The 19,253-nt window shown below is 43.4% G+C and overlaps 2 protein-coding genes across 7 annotated transcripts in view; one reads left to right on the top strand and one right to left on the bottom strand.

Annotated features, from left to right (window-relative positions):
* Window positions 1-6,685, bottom strand: part of STRN3 (striatin 3) — a 131,024-nt gene extending 124,339 nt beyond the window's left edge. For all 5 annotated transcript variants that reach the window (XR_001889926.1, XM_017895875.1, XM_017895877.1 and 2 more), the window contains exon 1: window positions 6,058-6,685. Coding sequence is in view for 4 of the 5 variants with exons in the window: in XM_017895875.1 (XP_017751364.1) it covers window positions 6,058-6,339 (282 nt within the window). In the remaining variant the exon portion in view is untranslated. The remainder of the gene's footprint in view (window positions 1-6,057) is intronic.
* AP4S1 (adaptor related protein complex 4 subunit sigma 1) overlaps window positions 5,281-19,253 on the top strand; it is a 79,148-nt gene continuing 65,175 nt past the window's right edge. The window contains exon 1 of one of the 2 annotated variants that reach the window (XM_017895881.1): window positions 5,281-5,939. The gene's annotated coding sequence lies outside the window, so the exon portion shown is untranslated. Of the gene's footprint in view, window positions 5,940-6,017; window positions 6,054-19,253 lie in introns of those variants that run through there. The other variant, XM_017895883.1, reaches the window with a different exon arrangement.

Below are 19,253 nucleotides of genomic sequence, written 5' to 3'. Positions count from 1 at the left end.
TAACTGTATTGAAGAACCTAAAATAATGTCAGGCATATAGAAAGTGTTCAATAGGTCAGGCACAGTGGCTCACGCCTGTAATCCCAGCACTTTGGGAGGCTGAGGTGGGCAGATCACTCGAGGTCAGGAGTTCAAAACCAGCCTGGCCAACATGGTGAAACTCCGTCTCTACTAAAATACAAAATCAGGCCGGGCGCGGTGGCTCAAGCCTGTAATCCCAGCACTTTGGGAGGCCGAGATGGGTGGATCACGAGGTCAGGAGATCGAGACCATCCTGGCTAACACGGTGAAACCCCATCTCTACTAAAAAATAGAAAAAAAAAAAACTAGCCGGGCGAGGTGGCGGGCCCCTGTAGTCCCAGCTACTCCAGAGGCTGAGGCAGGAGAATGGCGTAAACCCGGGGGACGGAGCTTGCAGTGAGCTGAGATCCGGCCACTGTACTCCAGCACGGGTGACAAAGCGAGACTCCGTCTCAAAAAAAAAAAAAAAAAAAATCAGCCAGGCGTGTTGGTGGGTGCTTGTAATTCCAGCTACTCAGAAGACTGAGGCATGAGAATCGCCTGAACCCCGGCGGTGAAGGTTGCAGTGAGCTGAAATGGCACCACTGCACTCCAGCCTGAGTGACAGAGCAAAAACTCTGTCTCTAAAAAAAAAAGTGCTCAATAAATATTAGGTATTATCTGAAACTCCATTACATATACAGGTTTCCTATCACCATTTATTCTCTCAGCATTCTGTTAATTTGTTGTTTGTAACATTTCATTGGCCGGGCATGGTGGCTCATACCTGTAATCCCAACACTTTGGACTTTGGGAGGATGAAGCGGGAGAATCATTTGAGCCCAGGAGTTTGAAACCAGCCTGGGCAACAAACTGTGAACCTATCTGAACTAAAAATAAAAACAGCTTGGTGTGATAGCACATGTCTGTAGTCCCACCTACTCAGAAGGTTGTGGCAGGAGGATCACTTGAGCTCAGGAGGCTGAGGCTACAGTGAGCCATGTTGGCACCACTGCACTCCAGCCTGGGCAATGGAGCAAGACCCTCTCTTGAAAAAAAAAAAAGTATTTCTAGAGTATAAGCTCCCTGAGGACAAAGTATTTGTCTCATACATCATTATACACCCAGGATCTAGCATAAAATCGCACTCAAATACCACCAAATAATCATGCTGGAATCAATAAAACTCACAGGCCAAACATACGCAGGGGGAAAGTTCAATGACCTCTACAGTACTAGGGATGGGGAGGATACTGTTAACTTTAATGCGGCAAGGAATAAAGAATGAACAAGTGTGTTTTGTCAAGGGGAAGAGGCAGGCACTTGAGATTAACTGAATGGATGCATTGAATTGGAGGAAGAAAAACTAAACAGGAAATTAGAAATACAAGGGACATCTGGATGCCAAAAATCTAGTAGTGGTTAAGAACATGGCCTCTACAGGTAGTCTAAGTTTAAATCCCAGTTCTACTGCCTACTAGTGGCATAGATTACTTAACCTCTGGACCTCAATATGGCAGTGTCAGAAAAAAGAAAAAAAAAAGACACCAATTATACCTGTATCAACCTCACTGAGTTGTTTTGAGAATTAAATGAATACTGAACGAATTAAATGAATACTGAAATACTGGAACACAGGAATAACACTTAGGAAAGAGTAAATCAATGTTAGGTATTATTAAGACGGTACATGGTAGCCAAAAATCTGATTCTGAATATACAGTGAAAACATAAAATAGAACCAGAACCCCATGTAACAACAACTGGGAACAAAAGAAAGAAAACATATGAAGAAAAGTGGTAAGTGGATGACAGGAAAAACAGAGTGGAAGCAAAAGAAAAGAATTTTGAAGAATTTGTTAACAGCAGACTGTTGATTAGGTACATATGGTCTATAAGGCCACAGGATTTGGCAATTTGAAGGTCAATCATGAACAGAAAACACAGTATTATACAAAGTGTTTAGAAGGGAGTGAGGGGAGAGTAGTGCGAAAAGGCAGACTATAGAGTGGGGTTAATGGGTAGTGGAGGAGCATACAGAGAATTCTAGATCAGTGGTCCCTAAACTTCATTTCAAGGACTTCAAAAAGAAACAGGGAATCTGACACAAGGTAGTGGACTCCCTTAATACCATCAATAAAATTTTTTTAACTTTACTATCACCATCATCTGAAAAAGGAAACGCCTAACAGTTAAAATGTATGAAGGGAAAAAATCCCAGAATAAAGGCAACACCTTTATGAAAAATCACTGTCAGTCAGGCGCGGTGGCTCAAGCCTGTAATCCCAGCACTTTGGGAGGCCAAAGTGGGCAGACCACGATGTCAGGAGATCGAGACCATCCTGGCTAACACGGTGAAACCCCATCTCTACTAAAAATATAAAAAAATTAGCCAGGCGTGGTGGCGGGCACCTGTAGTCCCAGTTACTTGGGAGGCTGAGGCAGCAGAATGGCATGAACCCGGAGGCGGAGGTTGCTGGGAGCTGAGATGGCGCCACTGCACTCTAGCCCAGGCAACAGTCGAGCCAGACTCCGTCTCAGAAAAAAAAAAAAAAGAACAAAAACTCTTTAACTACATTTTCTTGTATTAGGTATGTCGTATTTCTACATTTGGCAAACAAGTATTTTGTATATACCCAAAATCCACTTACTATATACAAACTACAAAGAAAAATATAAGGACACATTAGCAATATATATAAACTATGCTTTGCAGCAGCATCATGGGGGCTCAATACAACTTCACTGAAATGTACTCAAGTGGTGTGGGCCACACAAAACTAGACGAAGAATTACAAGTCAGATTCCACTCTATAAAAAAGTGCTAAGACAGTATAACATAATGGTTACATGAGTGGTGATATGACCACAGGCTTTGGAATCAGACAGACCTGGGTTTGAATCTCAGCTGCAATAGTTTATGGCTAGGTGACCCTAGCAAAATTATTTAACCTACCTAAATTTGTCTCCTCACCTGTAAAATAGGAATACCTACCGCAGAAGGTTATAGTGCTGATTAACTGGCAGTTTCTAACTTTTAGAAGTCGTAACATGATAGATGTTGCTGCTTAAAGATCCTTAAGTTAGTAGGAGATATTTTGCTTGATTTCTTCATTTCTAAGGGGGGAATCTCCTGAATTTTCTATTTTCAGGATTTTCAAAAGCTGGTCTAGAATAGTGATTTGCAAATCCTAGTGTCTTTTCCATGACAAGATTTTAATGAATCTACTATGAAATTACAAAAAAGAAAAGTGTAGTGTAGTGATTTTTCTCTCTAACAGGCACTACTGTGAAGAAAGAATCACTTGTAGAACTTTAAAAAATATGCAGGCCTCTTATTCTCTGGAGATCTGGATTGATCTAGGGCTTGAAGTGGACTGTCTGTGGAATTTTGGTAATTCATGTTATGTAAAAGTTAAGAAATGACTGTCCTACGACCTTACTAACAATGCTTTACCTGAGTTCAAGGTAAGGAAGAATCAGAGACAGAAGAGCTTTAAGAGGTGATCCTTTGGTTTCGTTCCAAGTTTCTAAGACCTTTACTATGAATTCTTTTTACGGAGAACAGAATCATACTGCAAAGTTCCTTTTAATATCTCTCCCAAAGCCAGGGAAAATAATAGTCCCCATTAAAATTTTACATCAATATGGTGTATTCCTTAAGTTCACGTTCTCTATTGAAACTATTCCATAATTAACACTTTAAAAATATGTGTAGATGACAGCGCACCGGAAACTGTACACAATAATATGTAAGTTGTCTTATTTCTAGATTGTCTTTCTTAAAAATAAGTTTAAGTTTACAGTAAAAATCCACTGACACTTCACTACATCCTCCCACAAATATGTATTCAACACATACATTTTAAAACATGCATCTCACAAGCAATCTCAGTAGACTGAAGGCACCTAAGGCAAATTCAATATTCCTGATGGAAACTAGACACCTTATTAACTAAGTTAACCCAATAAAACATTTTAAATATATAACACAAAAAAAACCAATGCCATCATGAACATTTTATTCCAAAAGAATCAGTATGAAATAAGTGTAGAAACACTGTAGGACTTCTTCAAAACAAGGAAACAAACAAAAACTTAGGATAGCTAATAACAGAACTACTGTACCAATAGAACTGAAAGCAAGCAAGCAAGCAAAAGGAATCTTCCTTAAAATACTTTGCTGCTGCCGTTAAGGAGAGGAGACCAAGAAGGGAAAGCAAATGCTAGAGCAGGCAATAAAGGCTTCTTTAATATATAGTATAGGTTTTACTAATTTGCGCACAAGATACCTTTCTTCTCAGCTCCTCACATTAGTGAAGTTTATGGGTGAAAAATGCAATTGCTAATTTAAAGAGTGTTAAAATCAAAACTTGCATACAATAGTACAAAGGTCAAAGAAACCATAGCAGGGATTGGTGAAGTATTACTTAGTGAGCCTAGACCTTAATGCATTTGTCAATCCAAATTTTAAAAACAAATGCCTAGCTTTACTCACACAGAAAATTAAGTTTACAGTATGTAGTAGAAAGCTGTATACCAACAGAATTCTATAAATTTTAAGTATTTTAAAGCAAGACTATACACAACTTAAAAGAAACCAGTTTTGACTTCAGCTTTTTTAAAGTTATATAATTTTAAAGCCCAATATTATATCAAAACACAATTGTAAAGCTATGAAATAACAAGTGTTACAATTTTTTAAGACTTCATACAGTGTCAAAATACCCAAGAATTTTTTACTTTTGAAAAGTTTAACTTCAGCCACTTTGTGCAGTCATATAAAAGTTTACTAGTTCAGAACCAAACTAAAGAGGACACCCTTTGTTTGAGGATACCCTTTCTAGTTAATCCAATCCTCCTCCTTTCAGCACCACATTTGCCTAACTATTCACCATAGGCATATGACATATACGACAGCAAATACTGCTTACCTCCTAAATATACAACAATCTGAAGAACAGGTGCAATACTATTTAGACGCATGCTTTTTGCTTCTAAGTCTAAATTTGCCCTGGAAAGGTACTTAAAAATAAACACAAATACCCAAGAAAGTTAAATAATCCTTTCAAAAAGATGCAGCAATTTTAAGAACCAGGACATGAGCTGTTAACTACCAACAGCTTCCAAATGTGTAGCCTATCAAAAGTTCACATCATGAGGATCGAGTCAAGCTCAACTATGAAGGGTCCTAAGAACATCTCACTTCGCTTCTCCTGCACAAGTAACATGATTTAACTACATTTCAGTTCAAGCGAACATTAAATCTCTTCAGTCGTTTCATAAGTACAGCATCGATCGTCTGGTTGGGTTTTTAATGGATAAAGAGATGGGGAAAGGAGATCTAGTGAAGAGTACTGTGAAAAAAAAAATTCAGTACTGAAAGCGTTGATGAGTCACTAAGTAAGGAATAACTACAGAGAATCCAAGTGACTAAGGCAGCATCTCAGGTAAGAAAGTACTTAAAAAGTTGACGATGGGAAATAAAACTTCACAGATCAGTCCCAAGTCACTGTGCACCGTAGCAGCCCAGGAAAGAAGCGTGGCTGTCAAGGGGCAAGTGCGTACCAAGACTGAGGGAGGGGGCCAGATATGCCAAATCGGAAAGGGGGGTGGTCCGGAAAAGGGGGGTAAGATGCCTATCCTAGTCATTCTCTTCAGGCTCTTCATCTCAAGAGGAACAAACAAGAGCAAACTCTGGGTCGAGAGGCCCCAAACGGGACTCTCCCAGAAAGGTGCTCGGCCCCAAGCCCCGGAGACCCGGGAAGGCCGCCTCCGGAGGAGCCCCCGCAGACGCCATACTAAAAGCCAAAATGGCTGCCCGGAGGAGGCCCGCACCGCGTAGCTAGTGAAGGTTGGGGAGCAAGCTTCTGCGGGAAAGAGGGAGGGGGACTCCAAGAAAAGCCGTTGAGAGGACCATCACACCCCGAGCAGCACAGGTAGGTTCCGCTTGGCCTCCCAAGGCACCGGCTCCAGCTGAGGGGAGTCCCCGGCCCCACCCCCCGGCCGGGAACCCAGCCGCCGCAGCCGTCCCGCACACCGACCCCAACGAGGTACCTGCAGTTCGGCCCGTTCCACCTCCCAGTGCGCCCGCTCCATCTCGAACCGAGCCCACTCGTGCTGGATGTAGTGCAGTATCCCCGGGATAGTGTACTGCTGCGGCCGGGACAGCTCGGGGCCTGCCGCGGGACCCGCTCCCTCGGAGGCCGGAGGACCCCCGCCGCCCGCCGCTCCGTTCCCCCCCGGCGAAAGGCCCAGGTTCCCCCCAGGTCCCTGCTGCTGCCGGGGAGGGGCCGCCATCCCCGGTCCGCTACCACCGCCTCCGGCAAGCTCGTCCATTGTGTGTGGGGCCCCGGCCGGGGCGCAGGGCGAGACGCCGACAGCTGGGGGAAGGGCCGGAGAGGGTGGCCCCGCGCTGGCTGCGGGGCGGAGGCCGGCCGGGAGAGGGGCGGGGAAGGGGTCGTTACTGTGTGCCTGCCGTGGGTCAGAGCAGGGAGCTGCCGGCCGCCGCCATTACAGTCCCTCCTCCATCTGCCCGTCTCACTCACTCACTTTAGGGGAAGGGGGGCCGCGGCGGGAGGGGTGGGGGGAGAGTTGGGAAGGGGATAGGCGGAGGGCCGTCACTAGCGCACAGCATGCCGGGTAGTGAACGCAGCCTCACGCTTAATCGCCAAATAGAGTCCGGCCTCACCCTACGCCGGCGCACTGAGAACGCAGTCCGGGTCGCCGTTAGAGGGCGGGGAAAGAGCTCGGGCTCCGCCTCTAGGCTGGCCGTCAGACCCGGTGAGGTGTCTGAAGGCAGCTATAGGGCGCCAGGGCTCCGACTCTGGCTTTTGGAAGCGAAGCGGCCGTAGGCTTCCTGGTTATCAGTTTCCTTCGAGCAGGCCGTCCCCAGGCGCAGTTTCCTTCCCAAAGGTCTCTCACCCGTGTGGCGGGCTTCGGAGCTGGTTATTAACCTGGCTGGTCGCTCTGGCCGACAGCAGCCCGTCTCGGATTCCCGACGTTTCTTTTTCATTCTTTGAGTGTTTCAGGCAGTCCCAAGGGTGGGCCCTCTTTCCCTTCCTGTCATTCGCTCTGTCTCTGGTTTCTTAGCACCAGTCAGTTCTCTTCTGGCAAATAGCCAAGATCCTCCGGCTGTGGTTACTGATTCCTCGTCTCCCTCTCGAGCCTGGGCTTTGGTCCCGTTTCTGTGCGCTGGGTCGCGCGTCGTAACTTATTCCACTTTGCGTCCCCTCTTCTTTCCTTTTCTGGAATGGATTGTGTTTCGGGGGGTTGGGAGAGGGGGAGGAGCGATTTTTTTTTTTTTCTAGGGAGAAGAAGAGGTAGTGAATTCCTTTAGATCTTGACGATGGTAGGTAAAGTTTGAAGGAAACTGGGTAGACTAACAATTTGATATCTTAGAAATGAATGGGCTCACAAATATTGTCATCAATAGACTATTTTGATCGAAACAGAAAATAAAAGCATTGTGAGTACAACTTAAAATCCTAGATGGATGTTCTCCTGGGTCATTAAATGTTTAAGTGAATATGGCCGGGCGCGGCTGCTCAAGCCTGTATGTAATCCCAGCACTTTGGGAGGTCGAGGTGGGAGATCACTTGAGGCCAGGAGTTCGAGACTAGCTTGGCCAACGTTGTGAAACCGCATTTCTACTAAAAATACAAAAATTAACCAGGCGTGGTGGCACACGCCTGTAGTCCCAGCTCCTGAGGAGGCTGAGGCACGAGAATTGCTTGAGCCCAGGAGGCTGAGGTTGCAGAGAGCCGAGATCGCATCGCTGCACTCCAGTCTGGCGACAAAGCTAGACTCCGTGTCGAAAAAAAATTTTTGAAAGTTTGAGTGAATGTAATATACGCATAAGAGACAAGGCTAATATTTTAAGTACAATCGTGGGTATTTTATGTGCTTAGTTTCCTAGAAAATATCCTAATGCACTAGTATGTTTCTAAAAATTAATATAGCTAAAAGCATTTGTTTGAAAATAATACAAAATAATTAGCAACATAAGGAAATTAGGTTCAGTAATTATATTAATAGCAATACAGGAAAACTGCATTTAAGATCTGTTACTTTTTAAAATTTTTTTCTTTATTGCAAAAGCCAATAAAACTTGTACTATGGAGTATGCACTGCCAACCAATCAGGAAGTAATTTCAAAGAGATAAAGTAATTCATCTTATTTTATCACATCTACTTTACTGTTATTACAGTATAATGGAAAGCAGATTGGACTTGTTACTCATGCTGCCATGTTTTATTTATATATGAAATGAGATATTAGATCATAGTACTATAATGCTAAGGACCATTTCTTCAAATTATTATTTTATTTATTATTTTTTTGAGACAGGGTCTCACTCTGTTGCCCGGGCTAGAATGCAGTGGTGTAATCTCTGCTTATTGCAACCTGGAGCTCCCTGGCTCAGGTGGTCCTCCCACTTTAGCCTCCTGAGTAGCTGGAACTACAGGCGTGCATCCACCATGCCCAGCTAATTTTTGTATTTTTTGTAGAGACGGGGTTTTGTCATGATGTCCAGGCTAGTCTCCAATTTCTGGGCTCGAGTGGTCCACCCCCGTTGGCTTCACAAAGTGTTAAGATTTCATATTTCTTCAAATTATTAAAGTACTATTTATCTTATAGTTACCAACATACAACCTGTTTATTCATCCGATTCCTTTTTAGGGGGCCTCATAGCACATAAAAAGCTTGGAAAGATTATGCTGCCTCAAAGACACGCACACACACACACACACACACACACACACACAGAGACATTTATGGCCAGGTGCAGTGGCTCATACCTATAATCCCAGCACTTTGGGAGGCCAAAACGGGCAGATCACTTGAGCTCAGGAGTTGAAGACGAGCCTGGCCCACGTGGCAAAACCCTGTCTCTACCCAAAAAATACAAAAATTAGCTGGATGTGGTGGCACTTGCCTGTAATCCCAGCTACTCCAGAGGCAGAGGTGGCAGTGAGCCAAGATCATGCCACTAAACTCCAGCCTGGGCAAAAGAGAGAGTGAGATTCCATCCCAAAAACAACAACAACAACAAAGAAAACCATTTGTGAGAGTGGGTGACCTGATGATAGCATCAAAAGAAGACTAACATGCACACTTATGTGTCCCTTTGGTACCTTGAGCTTAAGGAAAGACTGGATTTATTATCCTTTTTGCCTCCTCACCTACCCTCAAAACAAAAACAAAACCTGTACTTCTATTATCTACCTTATTAAGTGATACTACATCCAAACTTGAAGCCTAGCAGTCATTCTAGTACCCTTCACTCAGCCCCCACAATCCAATTTCTTTCTCAGTGATATCTTTCCTATGGATTCTATTATCTCTCTTTATACTTTAAACCTTCCCACCTCCGTTCTACCCCCACTTTGCACTGTCACTGCTGCCTGATTGGTCTTCCTAAAATGAAGATATGATTCTGTCATTCCTCTGTTTAACATAGTTTAGTGATTTCTAAATTTAGAATAAAGCCGAAATTTTAACATAGCATTTTAAAAGATCTAGATCCACCCTATAACCTAATCTACCGTAACACCATCATGCCACCTCATTCTTCAGCCAGTCTGCACTGTTTTTGGTTCCTCAAATGTATAATGCTATTTCATTTCACAGTGATTTAACACATACTGTGCCCCATTGCCTGTCTTCAAAACTCAGCTCCGATCGGGCACAATGGCTCACGCCTGTAATCCAAACACTTTTGGGGATGGAGGTGGGAGGATGGCTTAAGCCCCAGGAATTCGAGACCAACCTGGGCAACATGGCAAAACCCCGTCCCTACTAAAAATACAAAAATTAGCCAGAGTGGCCACGTGAGTCTGTAGTCTCAGCTACTCTGGAGGCTGAGATGGGAGAATCACCTGAACCCAGGAGGTCCAGACTGCAGTGAGCCATAATTGATTGCATCATTGTGCCAGTGCACTCCAGTCTGGGCAACAGAGCAAAACCCTGTCTTAAGACAAACAAAACCCTCCCCCCAAAAAAACTCAGCTCAAGCATTACTTTGTCCAAGAAGCCTCCATATCCCTGAATTCTTTAGACTCACTATTCTATTCTAGTAGCCTCCCTCCCATGCTTGTCTCTTTTTTTCTTTAATCTTTTTGTTTGTTTGTTTGTTTTTTGAGACTGGGTCTCACTCTGTCACCCAGGCTGGAATGCAGTGGCACGGTCTTGGCTCACTCCAGCTTCAGCCTCCCTGGCTCAAACCATCCTCCCACCTCAGCCTCCTAAGTAGCTGGGATCACAGGCATGTGCCACCATGCCCAGCAAATATTTTTGTATTTTTTGTAGAGATGGGATTTCACCATGTTGTCCAGGCTGGTCCTGAACTCCTAGCAAAGTGCTGGGGTTACAGGTGTGAGCCACTGCACAGGGCCTTATCTCTTTAATACTTATTAACACTGTATTTATACCATCTGTATACTGATCAGTAACACTCATGCTAAACACTCCAAAAGCAATACTTACACATAATGAGTACTCAATTTTTGCTTTATTCCTTTCTATTTTTTGTAGAGAGGGAGTCTCACTACGTTGCCCAGGCTGATCTTGAACTCCTGGACTCAATCTTTCCTCCCATCTCAACCTCCCGAGTAGCTAAGACTACGTGTACGCGCCACCACTCCAGGCTATTTTTTGTTTTTAATTTTTGTAGAGATGGGAGTCTCACTATGTTGCCAGGGTTGGTCTCCAACTCCTGGCCTCAAGCAGTCCTCTTTCCTTGGCATCCCAAAGTGCTAAGATTACAGGCATGAGCCACTGAGCCCAGCCCGTTTTTTTTATTTTTTAAGAAGTATTGATTGGCTATGACTTTTCAGGTGCTCTACTGCTCCCTGCTTATCCACTGTGACCCAGACACATAATCTCTGCCTTCACAGAATTTCTCGTCTAATTTTAGGCAAATTACTTAGCACCAGCCACTCTGGCTTCCTCAATATTTTGTCCTGATCTGTCTTGAAACTACCTTTCTTGAAACTTCAAGTGTGCTGCCTATTTAAAGAATTACAATGGAATGTGTTTACGTTCATTTTAATCATGGTTTTATAAATATCAGTAATCCAATTGATATGGTTCGGCTCTGTGTTCCGACCCAAATCTCATCTCCAATTGTAATCCCCATGTGTCAAGGGAGGGAGGTGATTGGATCATGCTGTTCTCGTGATAGTGAGTTCTCAGGAGATCTGATGGTTTTATAAAGGGCTCTTCTCCCTTCACTTTCTCCTCTCTCCTGCCCTTCATGTAGGATGTACTTGCTTCCCCTTCTGCCGTGATTGTAAGTTTCCTGAGGCCTCCCTAGCCATGCAGAACTGTGAGTCCATTAAACCTCTTTCCTTTATAAATTACCCAGTCTCAGGGAAGTTCTTTATAGCAGTATGAAAAGGGACTAATACAGCAGTCTTTGACTTCATCCTTCCTAGACCATAAAGTCATTTATCTGCAGGATTGCAACCTCGTAGAAGGGAAGGACCTACACCCCTCTTTTTCAAAACTGTACCCCAAGAGTCTGGGAAAGGGTGGATCTTCAAATGTTTGATGAATAAGTCAAATTTAGACTAGATTAATACAAATATTTTTTCTTCATGTCAATCATTTTTGTTAGTTGTTACTGTCATTATACCAGTTGTCTCTTAAGCTTCAATAACCAGAACTGCCCTGAGTTTTAAAAGTAAAGAATGCCAATATTTCCTCCTCTATTGGAAAAATATTGTGTAATGTTGTGCTTTGGTTCATGATTCCTGATGACACTCGGAGTGAGCTTCTAGAATCTTGGTCGTCTATAGATAATGAGCTCACCCAAGCCACATTATCACCTACAACTCACCTAACTGGAACTATCTCCCTAAACTGTGGCTGAGTCATTTCCTCTCTTAAATCTCACCTTTGAAGCTTCCTGTTTGTTCTGTCCTTTCATCAGTCCCGTTCATGCCTCCTCCATGCCCATAAGTGCTCCCAGTTTCAATCTATTGCTGATAATCTTCAACAATGCCTATTTGCCAGCCTGTGCAACATGGGGAGACCCCGTCTCTACAAAAAAATAAAACAATTAACTGGGAATGATGGCAGGTGCCTGTAGTCCCAGCTACTTGAGCCGGGAGGTTGAGTCTGCAGTGAGCTATGATCACACCACTGGGTGCCCAGCCTGGATGACGGAGCGGGACCTTGGCCCCCCCCCCCCCGAAAAAAAAGGAAAAAGAGCTGGGCGCAATGGCTCACGCCTGTAATCCCAGCACTTTGGGAGGCCGAAGCAGGCCGATCACCTGAGGTCAGGAGTTCGAGACCAGCCTGGCCAACATGGTGGAACCTCATCTCTACTAAAAACACAAAAAGTTAGCCAGGTGTGGTGGCAGGCGTCACCTTTGAAACTTCCTAAATAGGGCATCTAATCTTAGACACTGTGTACTTATTCTATTTTGAACCAGAGAGGGACTTGTCATATTTCATCTGCATGTGTTATGTCAACAAAGACAGGTTAAGGAATTCCAGGCTTTTAAATAAATCAGGAGTAGGTAAAACTCAGATATCTTCTTACCAGTTACTACAATACCTGATGTTCAAAGAGTGTTGACCCTGCCTCTAAGGACTGTATAGCTCCCTGTAATTACTCACCCAGAATGTACAATTTTGCTTTTTTTTTTCTTTTGAGATGAAGTCTCACTCTGTTGTTGCCCAAGCTGGGGTGCAGTGGTGCAATCTCGGCTCACTGCAACCTCCACCTCCTGGGCTCAAGCGATTCTCCTACCTCAGCCTCCCAAGTAGCTGGGACTATAGGCATGCACCACCATGACTGGCTAATTTTTGTATTTTTAGTAGAGACGGAGTTTCACCATCTTGGCCAGGCTGGTCTTGAACTCCTGACCTCGTGATCCGCCTACCTCAGCCTCCCTAAGTGCTGGGATTACAGGCGTAAGCCACCATGCCCAGCCTTGTACAGTTTTATATCTTGCTGTGTAGGTACCTGGCATCCTTCTACCAAAGAGTTCAAATCAATTCACAAACACTAGCCATCTTTTTTGCATCATCTGCAAAGGCTATAACAAGTATTCTTATCTCCACAGTGAAGAAAGAAAGCTGAAGAGCTCTTGGTCACTTCAGTAAGTCCTTAGTAGAAGTTCTTGCTCTGGCTGGGTGTGGTGGCTCACGCCTGTAATCCCAGCACTTTGGGAGGCCAAGGTGGATGGATCACCTGAGGTTGGGAGTGTGAGACCAGCCTGACCAACATGGAGAAACCCCATCTCTACTAAAAATACAAAATTAGCCAGGCGTGGTGGCGCATGCCTGTAATCCCAGCTACTCGGGAGGCTGAGGCAGGAGAATCGCTTGAACCCGGGAGGTGGAGGTTGCAGCGAGATCGCCCCATTGCACTCCATCCAGCCTGGGCAACAAGAGCGAAACTCCATATCAAAATTTAAAAAATAGGCCGGGCGCGGTGGCTCAAGCCTATAATCCCAGCACTTTGGGAGGCCGAGACGGGCGGATCACGAGGTCAGGAGATCGAGACCATCCTGGCTAACACGGTGAAACCCCGTCTCTACTAAAAATACAAAAAACTAGCCGGGCGAGGTGGCGGCCCCTGTAGTCCCAGCTACTCGGGAGGCTGAGGCAGGAGAATGGCATGAACCCGGGAGGCGGAGCTTGCAGTGAGCTGAGATCTGACCACTGCACTCCAGCCTGGGTGACAGAGCGAGACTCCGTCTCAAAAAAAAAAAAAAATAATAATAATAATAATAAAAAAAAGAAGTTCTCGCTCTGAATGTGTATGTGTATTTGGAGACTGGAAAGTCTCCCTGCACAGTTCTGCCTACTGCCATCCTGTCAATGGGTTCAATATTACTGTCTCTGGTTCTCAAATCATTTACATGTTTGAAATTATTTTTAGATAGTTTTGGGGTGATCCAGTCACTCAGGGAAATTACATAGTGTTTAAATTTTTTTTTTTTTCAGACGGAGTCTCGCTCTGTCACCCAGGCTGGAGTGCAGTGGCGCGATCTTGGCTCACTGCAACCTCTGCCTCCCGGGTTCAAGCAATTCTCCTGCCTCAGCTTCCTGAGTAGCTGGGACTACAGGCGTGCGCCACCATGCCCAGCTAATTTTTGTATTTTTAGTAGAGACAGGATTTTACCATGCTAGCCAGGCTGGTCTTAAACTCCTGACCTCATGATACACGTGCCTCAGCCTCCCAAAGTACTGGTATTACAGGTGTGAGCCACTGCACCTGGCATAGTGTTTACATTTATAAACAGCAGACAAAGTATTAGACCCCAGAGAAAGATCTTTAAGAAGAGCTGATGTGTTCAGAAACCAAAGGAGCAAAATATTTAATGCACGTGGTACAGAAAGGAGACAGCTTTGACCTGCACCATACTTTAACCTGCCAAATAAGATCTACTTCTCATTATAGTGATTGGCTTTGGCTAAGAAAATTGTAGAAACATAGGCAGGGCACTTGAACCCTTTGGATAAATATTGTAAGGAAAAGAACCTTCACAGATTATAGAAAATAGATATCAAACCTTTAGGAAATTCAGCATGCTGTATAAAATTTTAGTCCAAGTTCATTCTGGAATTGTCTCCTGGGTAATATAAGTAAGAAAAAAATGGGCTGTGATAATATTGTTTAATAGCTAACTCATAGAGATGTCAAAATTGAAAAGGAAAAAACAGATTGCCTGGAGCCAAGTCCCTCCTGGGCACTGCAACCTCCGCCTCCTGGGTCCGAGCGATTCTCCCGTCTCAGTCTCCCAAGTAGCTGGGATTACAGGCGCCCGCCACCACGCCCAGCTAATATTTTTTATTTTTTTATTTTTTATTTTTTGCATTTTAGTAGAGACAGCATTTCACCACTTGGCCAGGCTGGTCTTGAACTCCCAACCTCAGGTGATCCGCCTGCCCTGGCCTCCCAAAGTGCTGGAATTACAGGCATGAGCCACCGTGGCCGGCCCCACTTAACTTTTTATTTTGAAGAACTTCAGTTATGGAAAACAACAACAAAATCTAATGAACTCCCATTACACGATTTTGCCATCTTATTTCATCTACTTTTTTTTATTTCATCTGAGAATGAACAACCAGGTCTGTAAACATAAGAGCAAAATGACTGGAAAATGTGACTGGGAAATTGCCAAAAGTTTGCTAGGTAATAATTTAACAGGCTTGGTTTGTCTGTCATTGAAGCAGCAGGGTGAGTGTTCCAAAGAAGGACACCAAACATGGACACCTGGCCCAGTAAATCTATGCTAAAGACGGTGTTCCTTTGGAGAATATGTTAAATTGGCAAAAGTCACAAAACATAATTTTATAACAACATATTTTTAAGTGATGGTAACCTTTAGTTTTGGCTTTCTGTTAATAGAAAGTACATGACAATTATCTCAACAACGAAAAAAGACTGAAGAATTCTTTTTAGGCATTTAAAATAACTCCTACTGCTGTTTGCTTCTTTTGTTTTATAGTTTTTATAGTTTTGTAACAATTGGATATTTTAAATTGTGTTATATAATGTTGTGCCTAGACTTTTTTTGTGGGGGGAAACAAAGTCTTACTACATTGCCCAGGCTGGTCTTGAACTCCTGGCCTCAATGGCCTCAAGGAATCCTCCTGCCTTAACCTTCCAAAGTGCTGGGATTACAGACGTAAGCCACTACACCTGTGCCTAGAAGTTTTGTACTTAACTTTTTTTTTTTTTTTTTTTAGACAGAGTCTTGCTCTGTCATGCCCAGCTTGGAGTGCAGTGGTGTGATAATGGTATGGTGCACTGCAACCTCCGCCTCCTGGGTCCGAGCGATTCTCCCATCTCAGTCTCCCAAGTAGCTGGGATTACAGGCGCCCGCCACCACGCCCAGCTAATATGTTTTTTTTTTTTTTTTTTTTCATTTTTAGTAGAGACAGCATTTCACCACTTGGCCAGGCTGGTCTTGAACTCCCAACCTCAGGTGATCCGCCTGCCCTGGCCTCCCAAAGTGCTGAATTACAGGCGTGAGCCACCGTGGCCGGCCCCACTTAACTTTTTATTTTGAAGAACTTCAATTGTGGAAAACAACAAAATCTAATGAACTCCCATTACATGATTTTGCTATCTTATTTCATCTACTTTTTTTCTTTGTGAAGAAATGTTTAATGTAAATACCAGACATTATATTATTTCATTGGTACATAGTTCTCTAAGTATCTTTAACGGATTAGGAGTTTTTGCTTCTCTTTTTTTTAACAAAACACCATACCATTATCACACCTACAAAATTAATGGTAATTCCTTTTATTTTTTTTTTTTTTTGAGATGGAGTCTTGCTCTGTCACCAGGCTGGAGTGCAGTGGCACGATCTCGGCTCACTGCAACCTCCGCCTCCCAGGTTCAAGCAGTTCTCCTGTGTCAGCCTCCCGAGTAGCTGGGATTACAGGCATGTGCCACCACACCCAGCTAATTTTTGTATTTTTAGTAGGGATGGGGTTTCACTATGTTGGCCAGGATGGTCTTGATCTCCTGACCTTGTGATCCACCCACCTCAGCCTCCCAAAGTGCTAGGATTACAGGTGTGAGCAACCACACCCAGCCGGCTATTCCTTTATACAATCTAATCCTCAGTCCATATTTGATTTACCCCAATATCTCAAAAAACAATTTTTTTAAAAAAAGATGGTAATTTCAAATCAGGATCCAAACAAAATCTATACATTTCATTTAGTTGTTATGTCTTTCAGTCTTTTTTTTTTTTTTTTTTATGTGCCTTTCTATGACCCCCCTCATTGTCACGCCATTTATTTATTGAAGAGACTGGATTATTTATCCTGGAGAATTTCCCACATTTGGATAATTACAATGTTATATTATCATTTAATATTTTCTCCATATTTTCTCCATATTTTCTATTTTTATTTTTAAAAAATAATCTAATATATTGTTGCATCATTAATTAATTAGTAACAAAAGAAAAGTAATTTAATCATTTGTTCAGTAGCAATAGATAACCAAACAATAAATAAATAAAAGAAAAAAATTAATAATCTAAAACTTTTGCTAGAGATGGGATCTTATTCAGGCTGGCCTCAAATTCCTGGGCTCAAGCAGTCTTTCCGCCTTGGCCTCCCAAAGTGCTGGGATTACAGGCGTGAGCCACCATACCCAGCCTATATTTTTTATTAAGTTTTTATTTTTTATTTTCTTGGCAAAAATGCTTATATGGGGAAACAGCATACTTCCTGTGGCGTCACACCAGGTGGCACATAATGTCTGGTTATCTGAATTTTAGTATGTTACTAAATTTGATTAGACTGACCTAGCTATTATTGTCAGCTTTAGCTAGCTAGCTATTAACATACATACTGTATTCTACCTTGCTCAGTGCAGGGCCTGTCCTGCAAAGGAAATTCTACTAGGCGTTTCTGGGAGCTTTAGGGTCATTCCCTGCAACAGGGACCCTACCAGGCCTCCTTCCATTTCCCACTATGATTCTTAGTTTCATACTCACTTCTAATGGGGCCCTTTTTTTAGGTGATGACTTGAGTGATTTCTGGGTTTCTTGGTTCTTGTGATGCTCTCAGGTCCTCTTTTTCTTTTCTTTTTTTTTTTTTTTTTAAGTGGAGTCTCGCTCTGTTGCCAGGCTGGAGTGCAGTGGCGCGATCTCGGCTCGCTGCAACCTCCACCTCCCAGGTTCAAGTGATTCTCCTGCCTCAGCCTCCCAAGTAGCTGGGACTGCAGGCGCATGCCACTACGCCCGGCTAATTTTTTGTATTTTTAGTAGAGACAGGGCTTCACCACTTGGCCAGGATGGTCTCACTCTCTTGACCTTGTGATCCGCCTGCCTCGGCCTCCCAAAGTGCTAGGATTACAGGTGTGAGCCACCGTGCCCAACCGCGCCCGGCCAAGTCCTCTTTTTCTAACCTCCACTTCTGCCAGGACATGCCTTGCCTTGCACACACACACACACAGACACACCCACACAGACACACCCTTCCCACCCTGACCTCTCCCTACCCTCCCCCTGTTCTTGTTGCTGCCTTAGTTTGGCCCCATCAATTAATTAGCGTCCTAGAGTTCCAGGGGACATTTTTTCATGTAATTTTTGGTAAAGATGTTGTCTGTAGATGTGTTCTTTTGCTATCCTAGTTGTTTTCACTATTTTTGTGAGAAGATTCAGGAAGATCCCAGAAGTACTCTGCTGCCATCACCACTACTTTCTTTGCTTCTCTTCACTCTTGCATTTTCAAATTTTAAATTGCCTGCTCTTTCTCCTAAAGTGATATATTGTAGCCCTGCTTTTGAAATATTTTCATCCGACCACTATTAAAGTCGTTATGACATTTTTTACTAGTCCAAAGATTGTGAGATATAGAAGTGTAAATTTAAGTATGTATATCCTCTGGGCAAAAGTCAGGCAGGCTCTTGTCTGACAATTTAAATTTATTTACGTTTTTAGCTGGATGCAATGGCTCATGCCTGTAATCCCAGCACTTTGGGAGGCCAAGGTGGGAGGATTGCTTGAGCTCAGGAGCTCAAGACCAGCCTGGGCAACATAGTGAGACTCCTGTCTCTACAAAAAATAAGAAAAAATTAGCCAGGTGGGCTGGCATATGCCTGTAGTCCTAGCTACTCAGAAGGCTGACATGAGAGGATCTTGAGTCCAAGAGTTCCAGGGTATAGTGAGCTATGATCACACCACTGTACTGTGGCCTGGGTGACAGAGGGAGACCCCGTCTCAAAACAAAACAAAGCAAAATTCATTTTTAGCAAGAGCTGTAACATGTTGCTACACTTTACTGTGAAATTCAAAATAGCATAAAGTGCTTCTGGACTAACCAAGCAGGCCACCTAAAAAGTCTCTGTGTTCTACTCTGACACCTGATCTGAATGAGGATAGTACCAAGTTCAGACACACTTCTGTAAACTTGGCTTGGATAACATTTGCCTGGTATGTTTTATTTATTGCAAGTGGAAAGAGTGATTAGCTCAACTTTCTAAAAGAGAAAATCAGACTTAAGAATTTTGTTTTGGAAGTATTATAAGCTCTAATCACAAATGTGAAACACACTATAGTGAATATAGTAATTTAAACTTTATTGTCCTAAATTTTCACATTATCTGATTGAGCCACTTCTTTGACTCTGTTGAGATCAACTACAAGTAAATAATCTGTTAGAATTAGGCCGGGCGCGGTGGCTCAAGCCTGTAATCCCAGCACTTTGGGAGGCCGAGATGGGCGGATCACGAGGTCAGGAGATCGAGACCACCCTGGCTAAC

Source organism: Rhinopithecus bieti, unplaced genomic scaffold, assembly GCF_001698545.2.
Source record: "Rhinopithecus bieti isolate Rb0 unplaced genomic scaffold, ASM169854v2 scaffold_21703, whole genome shotgun sequence".
NCBI classification, from domain to species: Eukaryota; Metazoa; Chordata; class Mammalia; order Primates; family Cercopithecidae; genus Rhinopithecus; species Rhinopithecus bieti.
This window is presented reverse-complemented; position numbering and strand designations above follow the sequence as displayed.